At 44.7% G+C, this 17,028-nt stretch overlaps 1 protein-coding gene across 3 annotated transcripts in view; it reads left to right on the top strand.

Annotated features, from left to right (window-relative positions):
* The window catches only part of SCAMP1 (secretory carrier membrane protein 1), a 573,188-nt gene that overhangs the window by 114,890 nt on the left and 441,270 nt on the right, over window positions 1-17,028 (top strand). Inside the window, exon 1 of one of the 3 annotated variants that reach the window (XM_085632262.1) lies at window positions 10,908-11,084. The exons of the other annotated variants lie outside the window; for them this stretch is intronic. Coding sequence (XP_085488388.1) covers window positions 11,037-11,084 — 48 coding nt within the window. The 5' untranslated portion in view covers window positions 10,908-11,036. Of the gene's footprint in view, window positions 1-10,907; window positions 11,085-17,028 lie in introns of those variants that run through there. 3 annotated transcript variants of the gene reach the window in all.

Here is a 17,028-nt window from a genome sequence, read left to right as displayed (position 1 = left end):
CTCTACTCCACTCTATTCCACTCCACACCACTCCACTTTGCACACATCCACTCCGTGCCACTCCACACCGCTAAACTCTACTCTGCACCACTGAACTCTACACCAACGAATTCTACACCACCTTACTCAAATCCAATGCACTCTACGTTAACTACTCTGCACTCTGTGCCACTATACTCTACTCTGCAACACTCAATGCCACTATACTGTACTCTGTAACTAAAATTTTACGTCACTGCACTATAAGCCACAACACTCTATGCCATTGTACTCTAAGCCACTTTATTCTACTCTGCACCACTGTACTCTACGCCACTGCACTGTACACCACTCTACAGTCCACCACAGTACTCCGCGCTAATGCACTCTATGCCACTCTACTCTGCACCACTCTACACTACTGCATGCCATTGCACTCTTCTTCATTCTACTATACACTACTGCATTCTAAGACCGTCTAGTCTGCAATACTGCATGCTCTGCCACTGCACTCTATGGCACTGCCCTCAACTCTGCACCACTCTAATCTACACCACTACACTCTATGCTTCTGCACTCTACCCTGCACCACTTCACTCTACTTTTCACCACTCCAACTCTGTCACTTCACTCTACGCCACTCTACTCTACAACTTTGCATTCTCTGCCACTCTTATCAACACCACTGCACTCTACTCTGCTCCTCTCTACTCCACTCTATTACACTCTACACCAACACACTCTACACCACTACACTCTACGCCACTCTACTCTATGACACTGCACTTTATGCTACTGTACTCTGTCATTACACTCTATGCCACTGCACTCTACTCTGAAACAATCTACTCTATGCCACTGCACTCTACACCACACTACTCTGCGCCACTGCACAACTCAACTCTATGCCAGTGCACTCTAAACCAATACACTCACTCGCACTCTAATTTACTATGCCCCACTGCACCCTACGCCACTTCACTGTATGTTTCTCTACTCTGCCATACACCACTCTACAGTATGCCAGTGCACTCTACCCCACCCTATTATGCACCACTGCACTTTTGACCACTGCACTCTACGCCACTCCAGTCTAGGCCACTGCACTCCACTCTGCACCCCTCCACTCTATGCCACTCTACTCTGCCCTCTGTCATTGTACTCTGTGCCAATGGACTCTAAGCCATTACTCTATGGCACTGCACTCTCCCTTGCACCACACCAATCTACCCTGCACAACTCCACTCTATGCCACTTCCCTCTACTCTGAAATACTCTACGCCACTGCACTCTATGCCACTGAACACTACGCCATTTTACTCCACTCTGCTCCACTGCACTTGACTCTGAACCACTCTACTCAACTACTCTTTCACTGCACTCTACCCTGAACCACTCCCCTCTACCCTGCACCCCTCCACTATACGCCACTTCACTCTCCACTGAAACAATCTACTCTATGCCACTGCACTCTACGCCACTCTACTCTGTGCCACTCCACTTTACGCCACTGTGCTCTATGCCACTCTACTCTAAACCACTGCACTTTATGCCAGTGCACTCAACACCACTTTACTGAAAACCAATGCTCTCTATGCCACTGCACTCTATGCCAACTACCCGGTACCACTGCACGCTATGCTACTATACTCTACTCTGCAATAATCTACACTCCTGCACTCTACGCTGCACCTGTGCCAATCTATGCCACTCTACTCTGCACCACTTCACTGTATGCCACTCTACTCTAAACCACTGCACTCTACGCCAATACACTCAGCAACACTTTACTCAAAACCAAAGCACTCTACGCCAACTACTCTGTGCCACTATAGTCTACGTCACTGCACTCTTGCCACTCTTTTCTACTCTGCACCACTGTGCTCTATGCCACTGCTCTCTGGACCACTCTACTATGTGCCACTGCACTCTACCACACTCTGCAAGACTGCACTCTCTGCCATTACAAGCTACACTACTCTGCACCACTCACATGTACGCTACTTCATGGCACTCCATACCAATGCATTATACGTTACTACACTCTACGCCAGTACTTTCTACTCCTCTCCCCACCATTCTAATCTATTCTGCACCAATGCACTCCATGCCACTGTACATCACTCTTCTCCACACTAGCGCACTCTACCCTGCACCACTCCCCTCTACCCTGCACCACTCCACTCTACGCCACTTCACCGTACTCTAAAGCAATCTAGTGTACGTCACTGCAATCTACTTCACTGCAATTTACTCTGAATCACTCTTCTCTAAGCCACTCTGCATCACTGCACTCAGCACCAATGCACTCTACATCACTGTAGTTTACATAACTTCACTCTAGGCCACTGTTCTCCACTCTATGACACACCACTCTATGCCACTACACCCTACGATACTCCACTCTATGACGCTCTACTCCATTAAACTCTACTCACTCTATGACAATCTACTCCACGTTATGCCATGCCAACCTACAGCATTCTACTCCACTCTACAACACTACTCCACTCTATGCCGCTCTACACAACTCCCTCTGTGCCACTCCATGCCACTTTACTCCACTCTATTTAATGACACACTTCACTCTACTCCGCTCAGCTACTCCACTCTGCGCCACTCCACTCTGACATGCTATGCTACTCCACTCTGCTTTACGCCACTCGACTCTACAACACTCTAACCCACTCTATGCCATTCCACATCTCATACACTACTCCACTCTACGACAATCTACTCCACTTAACACCACTGTACTCTACATTAGTCTACTCCACTCAAAGCAACACCCTTTAAGCCACTCTACTTTGCACTACACTGTTCCGTGACACTCTGTCACTCCACTCCACAGCACTCTACTCCCTCCATGACACTCCACAACACTGTGCACCACTCCATGACACTCCACTCTACTCCCTATTGGCAAAACCAAAAGCTCTTGCATGGGCGTGACCTATTGGCTTTGCCAATGCTGGTTTTACTTCATGCCATGTTGTACAGCAATTTGCGCTGCTATGCAACATGTCTAAAAAAACACTGACAAAACCAAAAGATTTTGTGTATGTGAAACTTAGTGGCGTTGCCACTGCTTGTTTCCATGAGAGGATGCAACCCTAGAGTGCATGTTGTCTTTTATAGGTCTCACCTGGCGAAAGCAGCGCATGCGCTGCTCTCCGCCATGGAGAGGACCTTTTGTAATCGATTCAGCCAAAGCTGAATGAATGTGCGTCCAGATGGACAAACATGGCTGCTCCGCCGCCCGCAAAGCTAAACATGCATGTGTAGGGACAAATAAATGCACGCGCATGTGGACAGCCCGACGCCATCTTTGTGCACACGTGCGCGCATTTTTTTGTCCTTACGCTTGAATGGCGGCATGCTTTCGCTTTCCCAGACAGTGCTGAGGAAGCTGGCACGAGGCTTCCCGCGAGCATTGCTTGGTTTTTAGGGTCGCCTTCCCAGAGCATGTGGACAACGTCACTCTGCCCCATCCTCCCCCAGACACAAGCTCATCTGTGTTGGGTAGTTTGTGATACACTGTGGGCTTTCTTTATCAAAGTTTGGTAAGTATAAGCTTCACAGAGACACTGCAAGGATATCAAGCTACAAGCACCGGTCACTGAAGCTGGCTGTCTGTATCTCAAACACGCCTATCCTGACACCACCTGCACTGAGGAGACATTCTACAAACCCCGCACCTAACCTGAGGATAGACATCATGACATTGTTTCTGAGACACAACTGGCTATGTGACGTATAATCGCGTGCCAAATGGAGGTGCTAATCCCTTGGCCAGGGCTCCCTCCGTGCTAGGACTTGGCCAGGGCTCCCTGCTAGGACTTGGCCAGGTTGTACATCAGGTACTGAATAAAGAGGAGATATGCCAGATGGTTTCCTTTTCAGCCTGTAGTTAGCATATTCTCGCGGGTCTGTTTGCCACAAAGCGTACATTTATTATAGAATAGGCAGAAGGTGCATGGAACACCAACATCGGTTCAAAGCACTAAATCAGTTTTATCAGTGGGTATTACGTGAGAGTCACAGTTCGTTACCTATGTTGGATTTAGCAAAGGTTGGACGATTTATTGCACAAAACATGCCCTGCAGATAAACCACAAAAATATCCCATTTATCCACAGCCAAATCGTCACATCTGCAGCTTAAACAAAACCATGTTCACAGAAGTAAGGAAGAAGCCGCGAGATTCCACAACACTGACACTTTATGAATGTTATGTGCTGGAATCTTAAACGGAATTCAGAACCCTTTCGAGCAGGCTTCAAGAATCCGCACTTGGCCAACACACATCTTGTGCCGTAATCCCAGCGCTCACTGGTGCCAACTATTCTGCCCTGGCCCAGGATAGTCAAAGGTTGGAGCAGAACCAGCTGCGTGGAGCCATGGCACCGAGGGTGCAGCTCTCGGCACATCTGTTGTGCAACAGGCCTCAAACGCAGGCCAGGACGGCAATGCGCCCACCCTCCTGCCTCTCTAGCCTCGCAGCGCACTGACACACACACCGCTCGAGACAGCTGTAGAAACAGCTCCGAATGTGCGCTCTCCATAAATCTCACTCTGGAAGAGAACACAGGCGCCTGGCGCTAGGCCCTGAGCCCTCACCTGTTGGTTCTGAAGTAGGCGTGCCGAATCACCCATCCAGGCAGGCGGCACGGACGAGAGAGAGGCCTTCTGGGCTCAGGAACAATGGGAATACAGGGTATTTATTATTCTGGATCCAGGACATATGGAGGGGGGTTGCAAGAGTCACCGACAGCTTCATAGTGTGCTCATAACGTCGCAGAACCCCCCCGTTTCCCCTCACATAACCACCCCATCCTCAAGATGAGCGAGAGGCACACTCAAATTGCCTGGTATAACCAAGATGTAGCTGCTTAATCCAGCAAAACACCACTAGCCAATGAAATGGCAGCCATAAAGGAAACAAGGAAGGCAACACACAGAGGGTCCAGCAAGTGTCTCCTGACATAAATTAACCAAAATACATTTTGCCCCGATTCCGGAGTCCATAGATAAACAGTTCACAAATGTACTGTAGCCACTAGATTCTTTCTATTTACATCCCCCGCAGGACCAGGCACCTGGCGCCAACAATTCTCGTTCCCCACCAAGGGTTCTTGGGCAAATAATCTCATCAACATTCATTTATACAAGCTTTCACCTTTGACTAGGGGAGGTATGGAAAATATACAGAGTTCGTTCCATATCGATCGGCTTGTCCTTTATTCCCCTGGCGCGGCAGAGATAAGAAGACACGCACTCTTTAGTGCAATATAATTTAATCAGAGGCTGTGCGGAGCCCCCCCAAACCCCCCAACAATGCCCGCCTCATCTGAACCGTCACATCCACCCTCACTCGGTGCCATTCTGGGCAGCTACTTTATCGATCGGCTTGTCCCTTATTCCCTCGCGCGTTAACCGTGCTGCCACGCTTCCATCTTTTCACCCTTTATTATCAGCATTCCTGCCTTTCTTTGTCCCCGCCCTCCTTCTTCCACTTCCCTATCTACCCGTAATTCTTCCTTGCTTTCACTTACTTTCCCATTTTAGCATCTGCGTCCTTTGTCCCCGTTTACTTTCATGAACGCGGGTATTGCCTTATAGCGTTAATTATGGGCTTGTGGCAAGCAGAGAACGTTATCATCTGTAACCTCAATGAAATAGCAGCATTCACCATGCGGAGCCATCAGTGATAAGAAGACACGCACTCTTTAGTGCAATATAATTTAATCAGAGGCCGTGCGGAGTCCCCCCAACAATCTGCCCACCTCATCTGAACCGTCACATCCACCCTCGCCCACTCTCTACTCTCTACTCACTCTCTACTACTCAAACTCTACTACTCACTCATTACTACTCACTCTCTAATACTCTCTACTAACCACTCTCTACTACTCTGTACTACTCACTGTCTACTCTCTACTACTCTCTGCTCACTCTACTACTCTACTCTACTACTCTCTACTACTCACTCTCTACTACTCATTCTACTACTCACTCTACTAATCTCTACTACTCACTCATTGCTACTCGCACTCTACTACTCTACTTTCTACTCTACTACTACTCTACTCACTACTCTCTACTACTCACTCTACTACTCTCTACTTCTCACTCTCTACTACTCTCTACTACTCACTCACTCTCTTCTACTCTCTACTACTCACTCTCTACTACTCACTCTCTACTACTCACTCTCTACTAACTACTACGCTCTACTACTCACTCTCTACTAACTACTACTCTCTACTCACTCTCTACTCTCTACACTACTCACTCTCTACTACTCATTCTACTACTCACTCTACTAATCTCTACTACTCACTCATTGCTACTCACTCTACTACTCTACTTTCTACTCTACTACTACTCTACTCACTACTCTCTACTACTCTACTACTCTCTACTTCTCACTCTCTACTACTCTCTACTACTCACTCACTCTCTTCTACTCTCTACTACTCACTCTCTACTACTCACTCTCTACTAACTACTACTCTCTACTACTCACTCTCTACTAACTACTACTCGCTACTCACTCTCTGCTACTCACTCTCTGCTACTCACTCTCTGCTACTCACTCTCTGCTACCCCCTCTCTGCTACTCTACTCTCTGCTAACTACTACTCTCTACTACTCTCTACTCAGTCTCTACTGCTCGAACTCTACAACTCACTCTTTACTACTCACCCTCTAATACTCTCTACTACTTAATCTCTACTACTCTCTATTTCTCACTCTCTTCTAACTGCTACTCTCTACTACTCTCTAGTCACTCTCTACTACTCTCTACTACTCACTCTATGCTACTCACTCTATACTACTCTACTACTCACTCTCTACTAATCTCTACTACTCACTATTTGCTACTCACTCTACTACTCGACGCTCTACTGTCTACTACTACTACTCTACTCACTACTCTCTACTACTCCCTCTCTACTACTCCCTCTCTACTACTCCCTCCTACTCACTCTCTACTAACTACTACTCTCTACTCACTCTCTACTACTCACTCTCTGCTACTCACTCTCTGCTACTCACTCTCTGCTACTCACTCTCTACTACTCTACTCTCTACTACTCTACTCTCTACTACTCTACTCTCTACTAACTACTACTCTCTACTACTCTGCTCTCTACTCACTCTCTACTACTCGAACTCTACTACTCACTCTTTACTACTCACTCTCTAATACTCTCTACTTCTCACTCTCTACTACTCACTCTTTACTACTCACTCTTTACTACTCTCGACTACTCACTCTCTACTAACTACTACTCTCTACTACTCTCTACTCTCTAGTCACTCTCTACTACTCTCTACTACTAACTCTCTACTACTCTACTTCTCTACTACTCTCTACTCACTCTCTAATACTCTACTACTAACTCTCTACTACTCACTCTCTGCTCTCTACTACTCGCTCTCTACTACTCACTCTCTACTACTACTCTCTACTAATACTCTCTACTACTCTGTTACTCACTCTCTACTACTGTTTACTACTCTCTCTCTCCACTATTTACTCTCTACTACTCATTACTACTCACTTTCTACTTCTCACTCTCTACTACTCACTCTCTACTACTCACTCTCTACTACTCACTCTCTACTACTCACTCTCTACTACTCACTCTCTACTACTTACTCTCTACTCACTCTCTACTACTCACTCTTCTACTCACTCTCTACTACTCTACTTCTCTACTACTCTCTACTCACTCTCTAATACTCTCTTCTAACTCTCTACTACTCACTCTCTACTACTAACTCTCTACTACTCTCTACTTATCTACTTCTCTACTACTCTCTACTCACTCTCTACTACTCACTCTCTGCTCTCTGCTACTCGCTCTCTACTGCTCACTCTACTCTTACTCTACTACTCTCTACTACTCACTCTCTACTACTCACTCTCTATTACTCTACTACTCAGTCTGCTACTCACTCTCTACTACTCTCTACTATTCTCTACTGCTCTGCTACTCACTCTCTACTACTCGCTCTCTACTATTCAATCTCTACTACCTACGCTCTACTACTCACTCTCTACTACTCACTCTCTATCACTCTCTGCTACCCCCTCTCTGCTACTCTACTCTCTGCTAACTACTACTCTCTACTACTCTCTACTCACTCTCTACTGCTCGAACTCTACAACTCACTCTTTACTACTCACCCTCTAATACTCTCTACTACTTAATCTCTACTACTCTCTATTTCTCACTCTCTTCTAACTGCTACTCTCTACTACTCTCTAGTCACTCTCTACTACTCTCTACTACTCACTCTATGCTACTCACTCTATACTACTCTACTACTCACTCTCTACTAATCTCTACTACTCACTATTTGCTACTCACTCTACTACTCGACGCTCTACTGTCGACTACTACTACTCTACTCACTACTCTCTACTACTCCCTCTCTACTACTCCCTCTCTACTACTCCCTCCTACTCACTCTCTACTAACTACTACTCTCTACTCACTCTCTACTACTCACTCTCTGCTACTCACTCTCTGCTACTCACTCTCTACTACTCACTCTCTACTACTCTACTCTCTACTACTCTACTCTCTACTACTCTACTCTCTACTAACTACTACTCTCTACTACTCTGCTCTCTACTCACTCTCTACTACTCGAACTCTACTACTCACTCTTTACTACTCACTCTCTAATACTCTCTACTTCTCACTCTCTACTACTCACTCTTTACTACTCACTCTTTACTACTCTCGACTACTCACTCTCTACTAACTACTACTCTCTACTACTCTCTACTCTCTAGTCACTCTCTACTACTCTCTACTACTAACTCTCTACTACTCTACTTCTCTACTACTCTCTACTCACTCTCTAATACTCTACTACTAACTCTCTACTACTCACTCTCTGCTCTCTACTACTCACTCTCTACTACTCACTCTCTACTACTACTCTCTACTAATACTCTCTACTACTCTGTTACTCACTCTCTACTACTGTTTACTACTCTCTCTCTCCACTATTTACTCTCTACTACTCATTACTACTCACTTTCTACTTCTCACTTTCTACTTCTTACTCTCTACTACTCACTCTCTACTACTCACTCTCTACTACTCTACTTCTCTACTACTCTCTACTCACTCTCTAATACTCTCTTCTAACTCTCTACTACTCACTCTCTACTACTAACTCTCTACTACTCTCTACTTATCTACTTCTCTACTACTCTCTACTCACTCTCTACTACTCACTCTCTGCTCTCTGCTACTCGCTCTCTACTGCTCACTCTACTCTTACTCTACTACTCTCTACTACTCACTCTCTACTACTCACTCTATTACTCTACTACTCAGTCTGCTACTCACTCTCTACTACTCTCTACTATTCTCTACTGCTCTGCTACTCACTCTCTACTACTCGCTCTCTACTATTCAATCTCTACTACCTACGCTCTACTACTCACTCTCTACTACTCACTCTCTATTACTCTCTACTACTCACTCTCTACTACTCATTGTCTACTACTCTCTACTACTCTCTACTACTCTCTACTACTCTCTACTCTCTACTACTCACTCTATACTACTCTCTACAACACTATTACTCACTCTCTACTACTCACCCTCTGCTCTCTAATACTCACTCTCTACTACTACTCTCTACTACTACTCTCTACTACTCTGTTACTCACTCTCTACTACTCTTTACTACTCTCTACTACTATTTACTCTCTACTACTCATTACTACTCACTCTCTACTTCTCACTCTCTACTACTCACTCTCTACTACTCACTCTCTACTACTCTACTTCTCTACTCACTCTCTAATACTCTCTTCTACTAACTCTCTACTACTCACTCTCTACTACTCTCTATTTCTCTACTACACTTCTCTACTCACTCTCTAATACTCTCTACTACTCACTATCTGCTCTCTACTACTCACTCTCTACTACTCACTCTACTACTACTCTCTACTAATCTCTACTACTCACTCTCTACTACTCACTTTCTATTACTCTACTACTCAGGCTGCTACTCACTCTCTACTACTCTCTACTATTCTCTACTACTCTGCTACGCACTCTCTACTACTCGCTCTCTATTATTCAATCTCTACTACCTACGCTCTACTACTCACTCTCTACTACTCACTCTCTATTACTCTATACTACTCCTTGTCTACTACTCCTTGTCTACTACTCATTGTCTACTAGTCTCTACTACTCTCTACTCACTCTGTACTACTCTCTACTCCTCTCTACTCACTCTCTACTACTCACTCTATACTACTCTCTACAACTCTATTACTCACTCTCTACTACTCACTCTCTATTACTCTCTACTACTCACTCTACTACTCACTCTACTACTCCCTCTCTACTACTCACTACAACTCACTCTCTAATACTCACTCTACTCTCTACCTCTCTACCGCTCTCTCTACTACTCTCTACCTCTACCTCTCATAAATACAAATATATGCATGCATACATATACATATATGCATACATATGCATGTTAAGTACATGAAAGTTTGAAAAACACTAATACAAGCAAAGCTAAAAAGCAGCCTAATTACAAACAGAATTGCTTTAACTTAAACGAGGGCGAGACCTATTGCATTTTCAATGCTTGTTTTTTTGCTCTGTTTGAAAAAGCAAGCTAAACGCGTGCACTATTTATGCCCTCAAAAAAGACACTAGTCATGTGGAAAGCACATCTCATATCACATGAGAATCACAAATGTACTTAGTTGAGGGTGCACTGCATTCAATAGACATATGTGCCTGATCCTTACATGGCGCCTTGCGGGAAGCCTCAGCTGATCTAGTTATCACGTGATCGCCATCTGATTCAGCTTAGCGATGACGACATTCTTCAGGGGGCCCTCCCTCCATTATGAGCATGGACACCGCATGACGTCAGTTCCGGAGGAGAGTGTAAGATACTGGATGACTGGTTGAGTTGAGGCTATCGGGCGCGAGCTGTGGTGACGCCGGCCCCAGCGCCCAGTGTAACCGGAGAACGTACTCTGCAAAATGTCGGACTTTGACCATAACCCCTTCGCCGACCCCAACCCCTTCCAGGTGAGCATGGGGGGGCGGGTCCCGGGATGTTGGGCTTAATGATGGAGGACGGGAGGTAGGATGGGACTATCTGATGGAACACCCCCACCATCTTCTGGGAGAACCTGGCGGCGCAGCCTCCTCCGCCTGCAGGCTGACAGGGGATCCTTCTCCCAGGAATAGATCCAACATGGAAGGGGCCGTTACCTGGATACTAGAAGCAGTCGTATAGATAGATGATCGCATGCGGGTGTCAACTGACAGCCTGAGCCCTGGGCAGAATGGCAGCAGGGACTCGAAGATTACTGTCGCACGTAAAGTGCTGGCAGATAGGTCACTAGAAGGGATAGTACTTTGGTGAAAAGGTGAGGTAGTCTAAAAAAGGGGCGTGGCCTGAGAAGTGCATCTAGGAAACCTTTACAAGAGGGTGTGGCTTAAAACAAAATGAACCAGATTTAGATTTGACTTAAATGATAATAAGGTCTGTGACAGGAGCAGTGGTCTTCGGAATGTGTCAGACAGTCCAGCTCTCCCTTCATTCGATCTTTTTTTTTTCTCCTGACGACACTTTGAAATACTAAATCTACATAGCTCACGTTTGTATTTTTCAGTATCGTTTTCTTCAGGTACTTCTTTGTGCCCCCTCCCCTTCACTGTGTTCTCTCTCTCTCACACAAAAAAACATACCTACTCTCTCCTTACCTCACCAAAGTATTTTTTTCCCTTTGGCGCTTTAAGTGTTTTAATAGCTATGTACAACCCATTCACATTTTCACTTAAAATTATAAATATATATGGCACTTATGTGCCACTTGCTCTGAACGGTTGAAAGAGCGTGTAGTGTGAATACCTTTTTGACCCATTGACGGGCACTGTGAGAAACTGACATATCCTAAGGGCTCAGTTCCAGAAATCTCAATCGTCCCTTGTCATGAACACACACCCACAACCTAAACTCACCTAGAGGCGACTCCGTTAACTACGCACTGCACATGAGTCCTGTGTTGCATGAAAAAAATACGAAAGAAGCACAACCTCCGGAGAAAGCTAATATTCATGTGCAGTGCATGATTAAGTGAAGATTGTGAATTGTAAGCAGGAACCCCAATCGCTGACATGGCTTATCTTACAGGTTTTTATGGTCATTGTTTAGAAATCAGTATTTCTTGTCTATCAATTTAAGGACATACATTAAGGGTGTGCTAGGGACCATTTTCAAAGTCCGTTATAGTGACAGCCGCGGTTCTAAATCCTGGCACCTGCCCTACTTAAACCCCTGGATGGCAGGGTATTTAGTTTCCTAGTTAGGCAGTGCAAGGCATGACATCAGCAATCGGAGTCCGGTTGTAGGGTTCATTGCTGCTTTCAACTGAATAATGCAATTGTACCCTGCTCGGGCTGGTGGGCGATGCTTCTTTTGGGGTTTTGTGAGTCATTTAAGCACTCTATCTAACTGGCTTTCGAAGCCTCTGGGAATTTGGGTTCAGCAACCCATTCCAAAAAGTATCCATCAATACAAAAATGCTGTGGAAAAGGTGTTGGCAATAGGAGAATTTAGGCACATGTTCGAGTTTGGCAGGGCAACGGTTCAAGTTCTGACCACAGTATTAATGCGACTACTGGAAGCATTTGTCATTAAATCCAAGCACAGGTCCCTGCCACAGGTGGTATAACACTATACATATAAGTGCTAGGGGCTTATTAATGCTCCTGGCAAGTACTGGAGTATTGCACTCTATGGCACATGTACTGGCGTACTGTGTGGTCTGGAGTATGGTAATTGAGCTTGGGGGGATTACATACATTGATTGGCACATCGAGAACACTGCGATAAATAAGTTGCATGCACTGCGTGTAGAGTTTGCAGAGTCCTGTAAGATTAAGCGGTGCTGGTAGTAGGTATATCTATTGCCCATACTCTGCCAGTTGGGATGCAGGAGATGCTGGTAGCAAGATAGCTTACTGTGCGTGAAAGCGGAGCAACATTTGCTGCAGGGAAGTTGCATCATATACGCCTGATGGGCATTGCTGACAGTGGAATGTGGTGATCTGGTGGTTATCTTGCATGGTTCATAGCATTTTTGATGCAAGTTGGGCAGTATGAATACTGAATCACTGTCATTAGCAATACCCTTTGGAGACTTTCTACTTCATGATAATCCTAGGGTGCACAATTTTGTGATAGTTTGCTATGACCCATCATTAAAACACTGCCTTCCAACATTAAACACATGAAATATGTCCTAAGTTTGACAGAAGGTCTGAGTTTTGATTTGGACTAGGAGCTTGTTATTACTCTTGACCTGGAATATATTTATATACTAATATTCCCCATGAGGTCTCTGAGGGCAGTCAAGAAGAATGTAAGGGATTATACAATATCTGACATCCTTCACTTAGATGATGTCAGCAATTGCTTTGACAAATAACTTTTTCAATTTGAGAATTCCTTTTACCAGCAAGTCGGGGGCATTTATATGGCAGTACCCTTGCCCCAAGTCTAGCTTGGTCACATGTTCATGATTTTGAGATGTAATATGTATGACACTGCCTCTGTACTTGCAGCCCAGTGCCATAGGTTGACTGTAATATTCGCACATTCACCCAGAGTTAAGTAACTTTGCAGCTTGTGTTCTAAAAAAAATCACTTTCTGGAGACCATTGAAAGATGGCTTTTGGAGTTTGTTTTTGCTCTTATTTTTTAGGTTACATTCCAAGTTTTTTGCCTGAAGGAAAAAAAGTAAAACAGATTTCTAAGATATCTAGCATATCATTTTGTCTTAACGGAAAAATAGTAAAACAGATTTCTAAGATGTCTAGCATATCATTTTGTCTTCACGGAAACGTTTTGTTTCTGGGTTTGCTTTGGAAGCAGGGCTCCTTTTGCAGTTTTGGTATCTATCAATTTGAGGTGTTTTTCTGTTTATTTTGTATTTAGTTATATGTTAACAGATATAGATAATAGAACTTTACTGGCCAGGCTGTCGAAGCAGAGTGGCACTTGCCACACTAACCGCACGTATGAGGAAGGCTGACTTGAGGCACCTAGACTGGATCTTTATTATAATGCCATACAGCTGCAGCTTGCTGCTCGTTGACTAGACAAAGGGGACAACTGGGAGAATAGGTTACTACACAATAGGGCACCAGCTGCTAGCCTGCCGCCCTTGTTGCTGGAGCGTGTGGGAATCTCCGACACATTGCCATACGTAGTTGGGCAGACTGCACACATCTGGCAGACTTTTGTGGAGCGAATCTTTAAGCATGCTCTGTTCCACCGGGGGCTGTCTGTATGGGACCTCGCCCCAGTTAGGAGGGTGATGTTCAGCATGTCATATAAGGCGTGGAAGGCGGGGGGTTTGTGGCGTACTGGCGGACCAGTACCTGGGCGAGTACTTTATCACTTACGAACAGGCATGTGGGGACTTTGGGCTGGGTCAGGGACAATACTTACAATACGCTGGACTGATTAACCTACATATGGCCCACTCACCCTTCGATCCCGAAACACATGCTGACCTTAGATGTAATACTTTCATGCAGAGCTGGTAGATGCCTCATTTCCCTGTTGTACAAGGCCATGAGGGCAGATGCGGTTGCTCCGACCCAAGGGCGTTCGCCACATGGAACGCGGAACTGGAGGAGCCTCTGGAGGACAGTGGGCGCACTCACACGCACAATCTCATTCAATACCAGCTTTAGGCTTGCCCATTATAATTATGCGCATCGTTTATACATGACCCCATAGAGACTACATCGCATGGCCCCGGAGAGATCCAACACCTGCCCTAGGTGTCACAAGGTAGGGACCAATTTCCTGCATCTGGCCTGGGAGTGCCCTGAAGTACGACACTTATGGACAGAGGTGGTCGAGAGGGTAAGGCGTAGCGTTAACTATTGTGTGAAATTGATGCCGACCCACTGTCTGCTAGGGCTCATATGTAAACCTACAAAACAAAGCAAGGCGGCATACAAGCTCCTGCAGCTCCTACTGGTGCTAGCGCGGCATACAATGCAATTGTCTGGATGGGAGTATGGGTGCCTGAGGTCACAGCATGGCTGAGAGACGTGCGTAAGTGGACACTAGCCGAGGAGCTACATATGAAAGCATGTCGCAAAGACGAAAAGCTAGAGGAGGATTTAAGGGCATTGAGGGAACTCTGCCATGACTTATTGGTCAAAGAGCCTCAAGTGAGCCCACAAAGTACATCTGGGGGGCGACAGGACGAGCTCAGAAGAGGAAAGGGATTAGTTGGTTTTTCAGGAACGGGGGTCTCGCATGTGATTGACTATGATGTGTGTAACTACCGGGAATGCAACTAATGTGCCTAAGTCTATGCTTTCATTGAATGCTGATGTATTGTACAACTGCGTTATGTGTTACTTAAAACATATAAATAAAAACATAGAAAGATATGGTCTCAGTGGGCTGCGTACCTTGGCATTGATCTTCCCCCTCTTCCTTCACAATCTCGGTAGAGATGATCTTTTGAGACGCTCGTGGGTCCAAATGTACGATATGCCGGCACCCACCCCCTTTTTTTTTTTTTTTTTTTCTCCCCAGCGTATTGTGGGTATTGACTGTTGCTTGCCGTTGTCGGGGCGGTGGGGGGTCGTCTGCGTACAGTTCTCAGTTTGTTTTCTTTTGTTTTTAGATAAAACTGTACTCGCTGAAATCTCACATGCTACCTTTCCCTTCAATAATTTGTTCTGAAGTGGAGAATTTGGGCATTTGCCCAAGTGGTACTGTGAAAATCTCAATAAAATATGTTATTAAAAAAACATATAAATAAAGTTAATAATAAAAAAAAAATCTTGACAGATTAACTCACAATGACGAAAGCCAGAAATATGAAAATATAATCTCTGTAGAAATAAACAAACATACACTATATGACTAGTGAAGTTTGTAAGGAAGGCACAACAATCCCATTAAAATGGGGCCACGTGAGTCAAATTTAGATATGGACAAAAAAAGAGAGATGACTACTTTTTTTCCTAACTCTGATAGATGGCCTTTATCGGGGATCCATCCCTGATTGGCTTGTCTGCTATTGTAGAAAGATTAGAGTGTCACAGTTTACTCATTTTGTATGTTATTCCATTCCGAACGTAATGGCACTTCTCCCACCCTGCAAAGCACCTCACCTCCATTTTTGATTCATCTGAGGGGGTTCAGGTTCCTTTAATTTTTTTGCACTTAAGCTTTGGACCGTCAACACTTAGAAAATATTACATGGTTGATCTTTGACCAGTTAGTTTTAGGAGCTGTTGGTAACCCAATCAGTACTGTTTTAGGTCCAATTTCGAGTTCTTGTCCCTCTCCTGACTAAGAATCTCTTTAACTGGCTTCCTTAACTACAGTAACTGAGAGCATTCTAAGAATAAATGTTCCAATGTTCCTAAATCATTTTTGCGACAATGTGGATCTACTCTGGGGAGCCTTTAATACATTAATGCCAGTGATTAATATAATTTAAAAAAAAATGCAAACTATAAAGGGCATTGGTGTTTGGATCCCTAGGCAAAACTGCGATCTCAGCACTTGGCCATTATTTCCCTTGGATTTCAACCAAGAATTTCTCTCCTGTATACATTGACAAAAAATTCTTGTACTTGGTGGAGGTTTTCTACTGCCTACAGAGATCGATCAATCTGCAATAAATCTTCAGTATGAAAGATTTCATACTAGATAAATGCCATCTCCAATGTTGTAAATATTTGAAAAAGGTTTCTTTGTGGGGTAGTCCGTATTCAGTTTGGATACTAGCAAAACATTTTAGAGAATCCTCATGCACTAGTTCACCAGTCCTCACAAATTCCCTTTTCTTGCCATATCCGGCTATTGGAAATTGGCTCAACAGGAGTCAAATGCTTTCCCGTATCAGTTCATAAAATTTTGGGATACCCAACCATTTGGAAATGAAGGCAAAAATCCTAAGCTGAGGGATCTAAACACAAAATG

The sequence above is a fragment of the Triturus cristatus genome, chromosome 2_1, assembly GCF_964204655.1.
Source record: "Triturus cristatus chromosome 2_1, aTriCri1.1, whole genome shotgun sequence".
Lineage (NCBI taxonomy): Eukaryota > Metazoa > Chordata > Amphibia > Caudata > Salamandridae > Triturus > Triturus cristatus.
The sequence above is the reverse complement of the archived record's forward strand: the minus strand, read 5'-3'. Positions and strand labels throughout refer to the sequence as shown.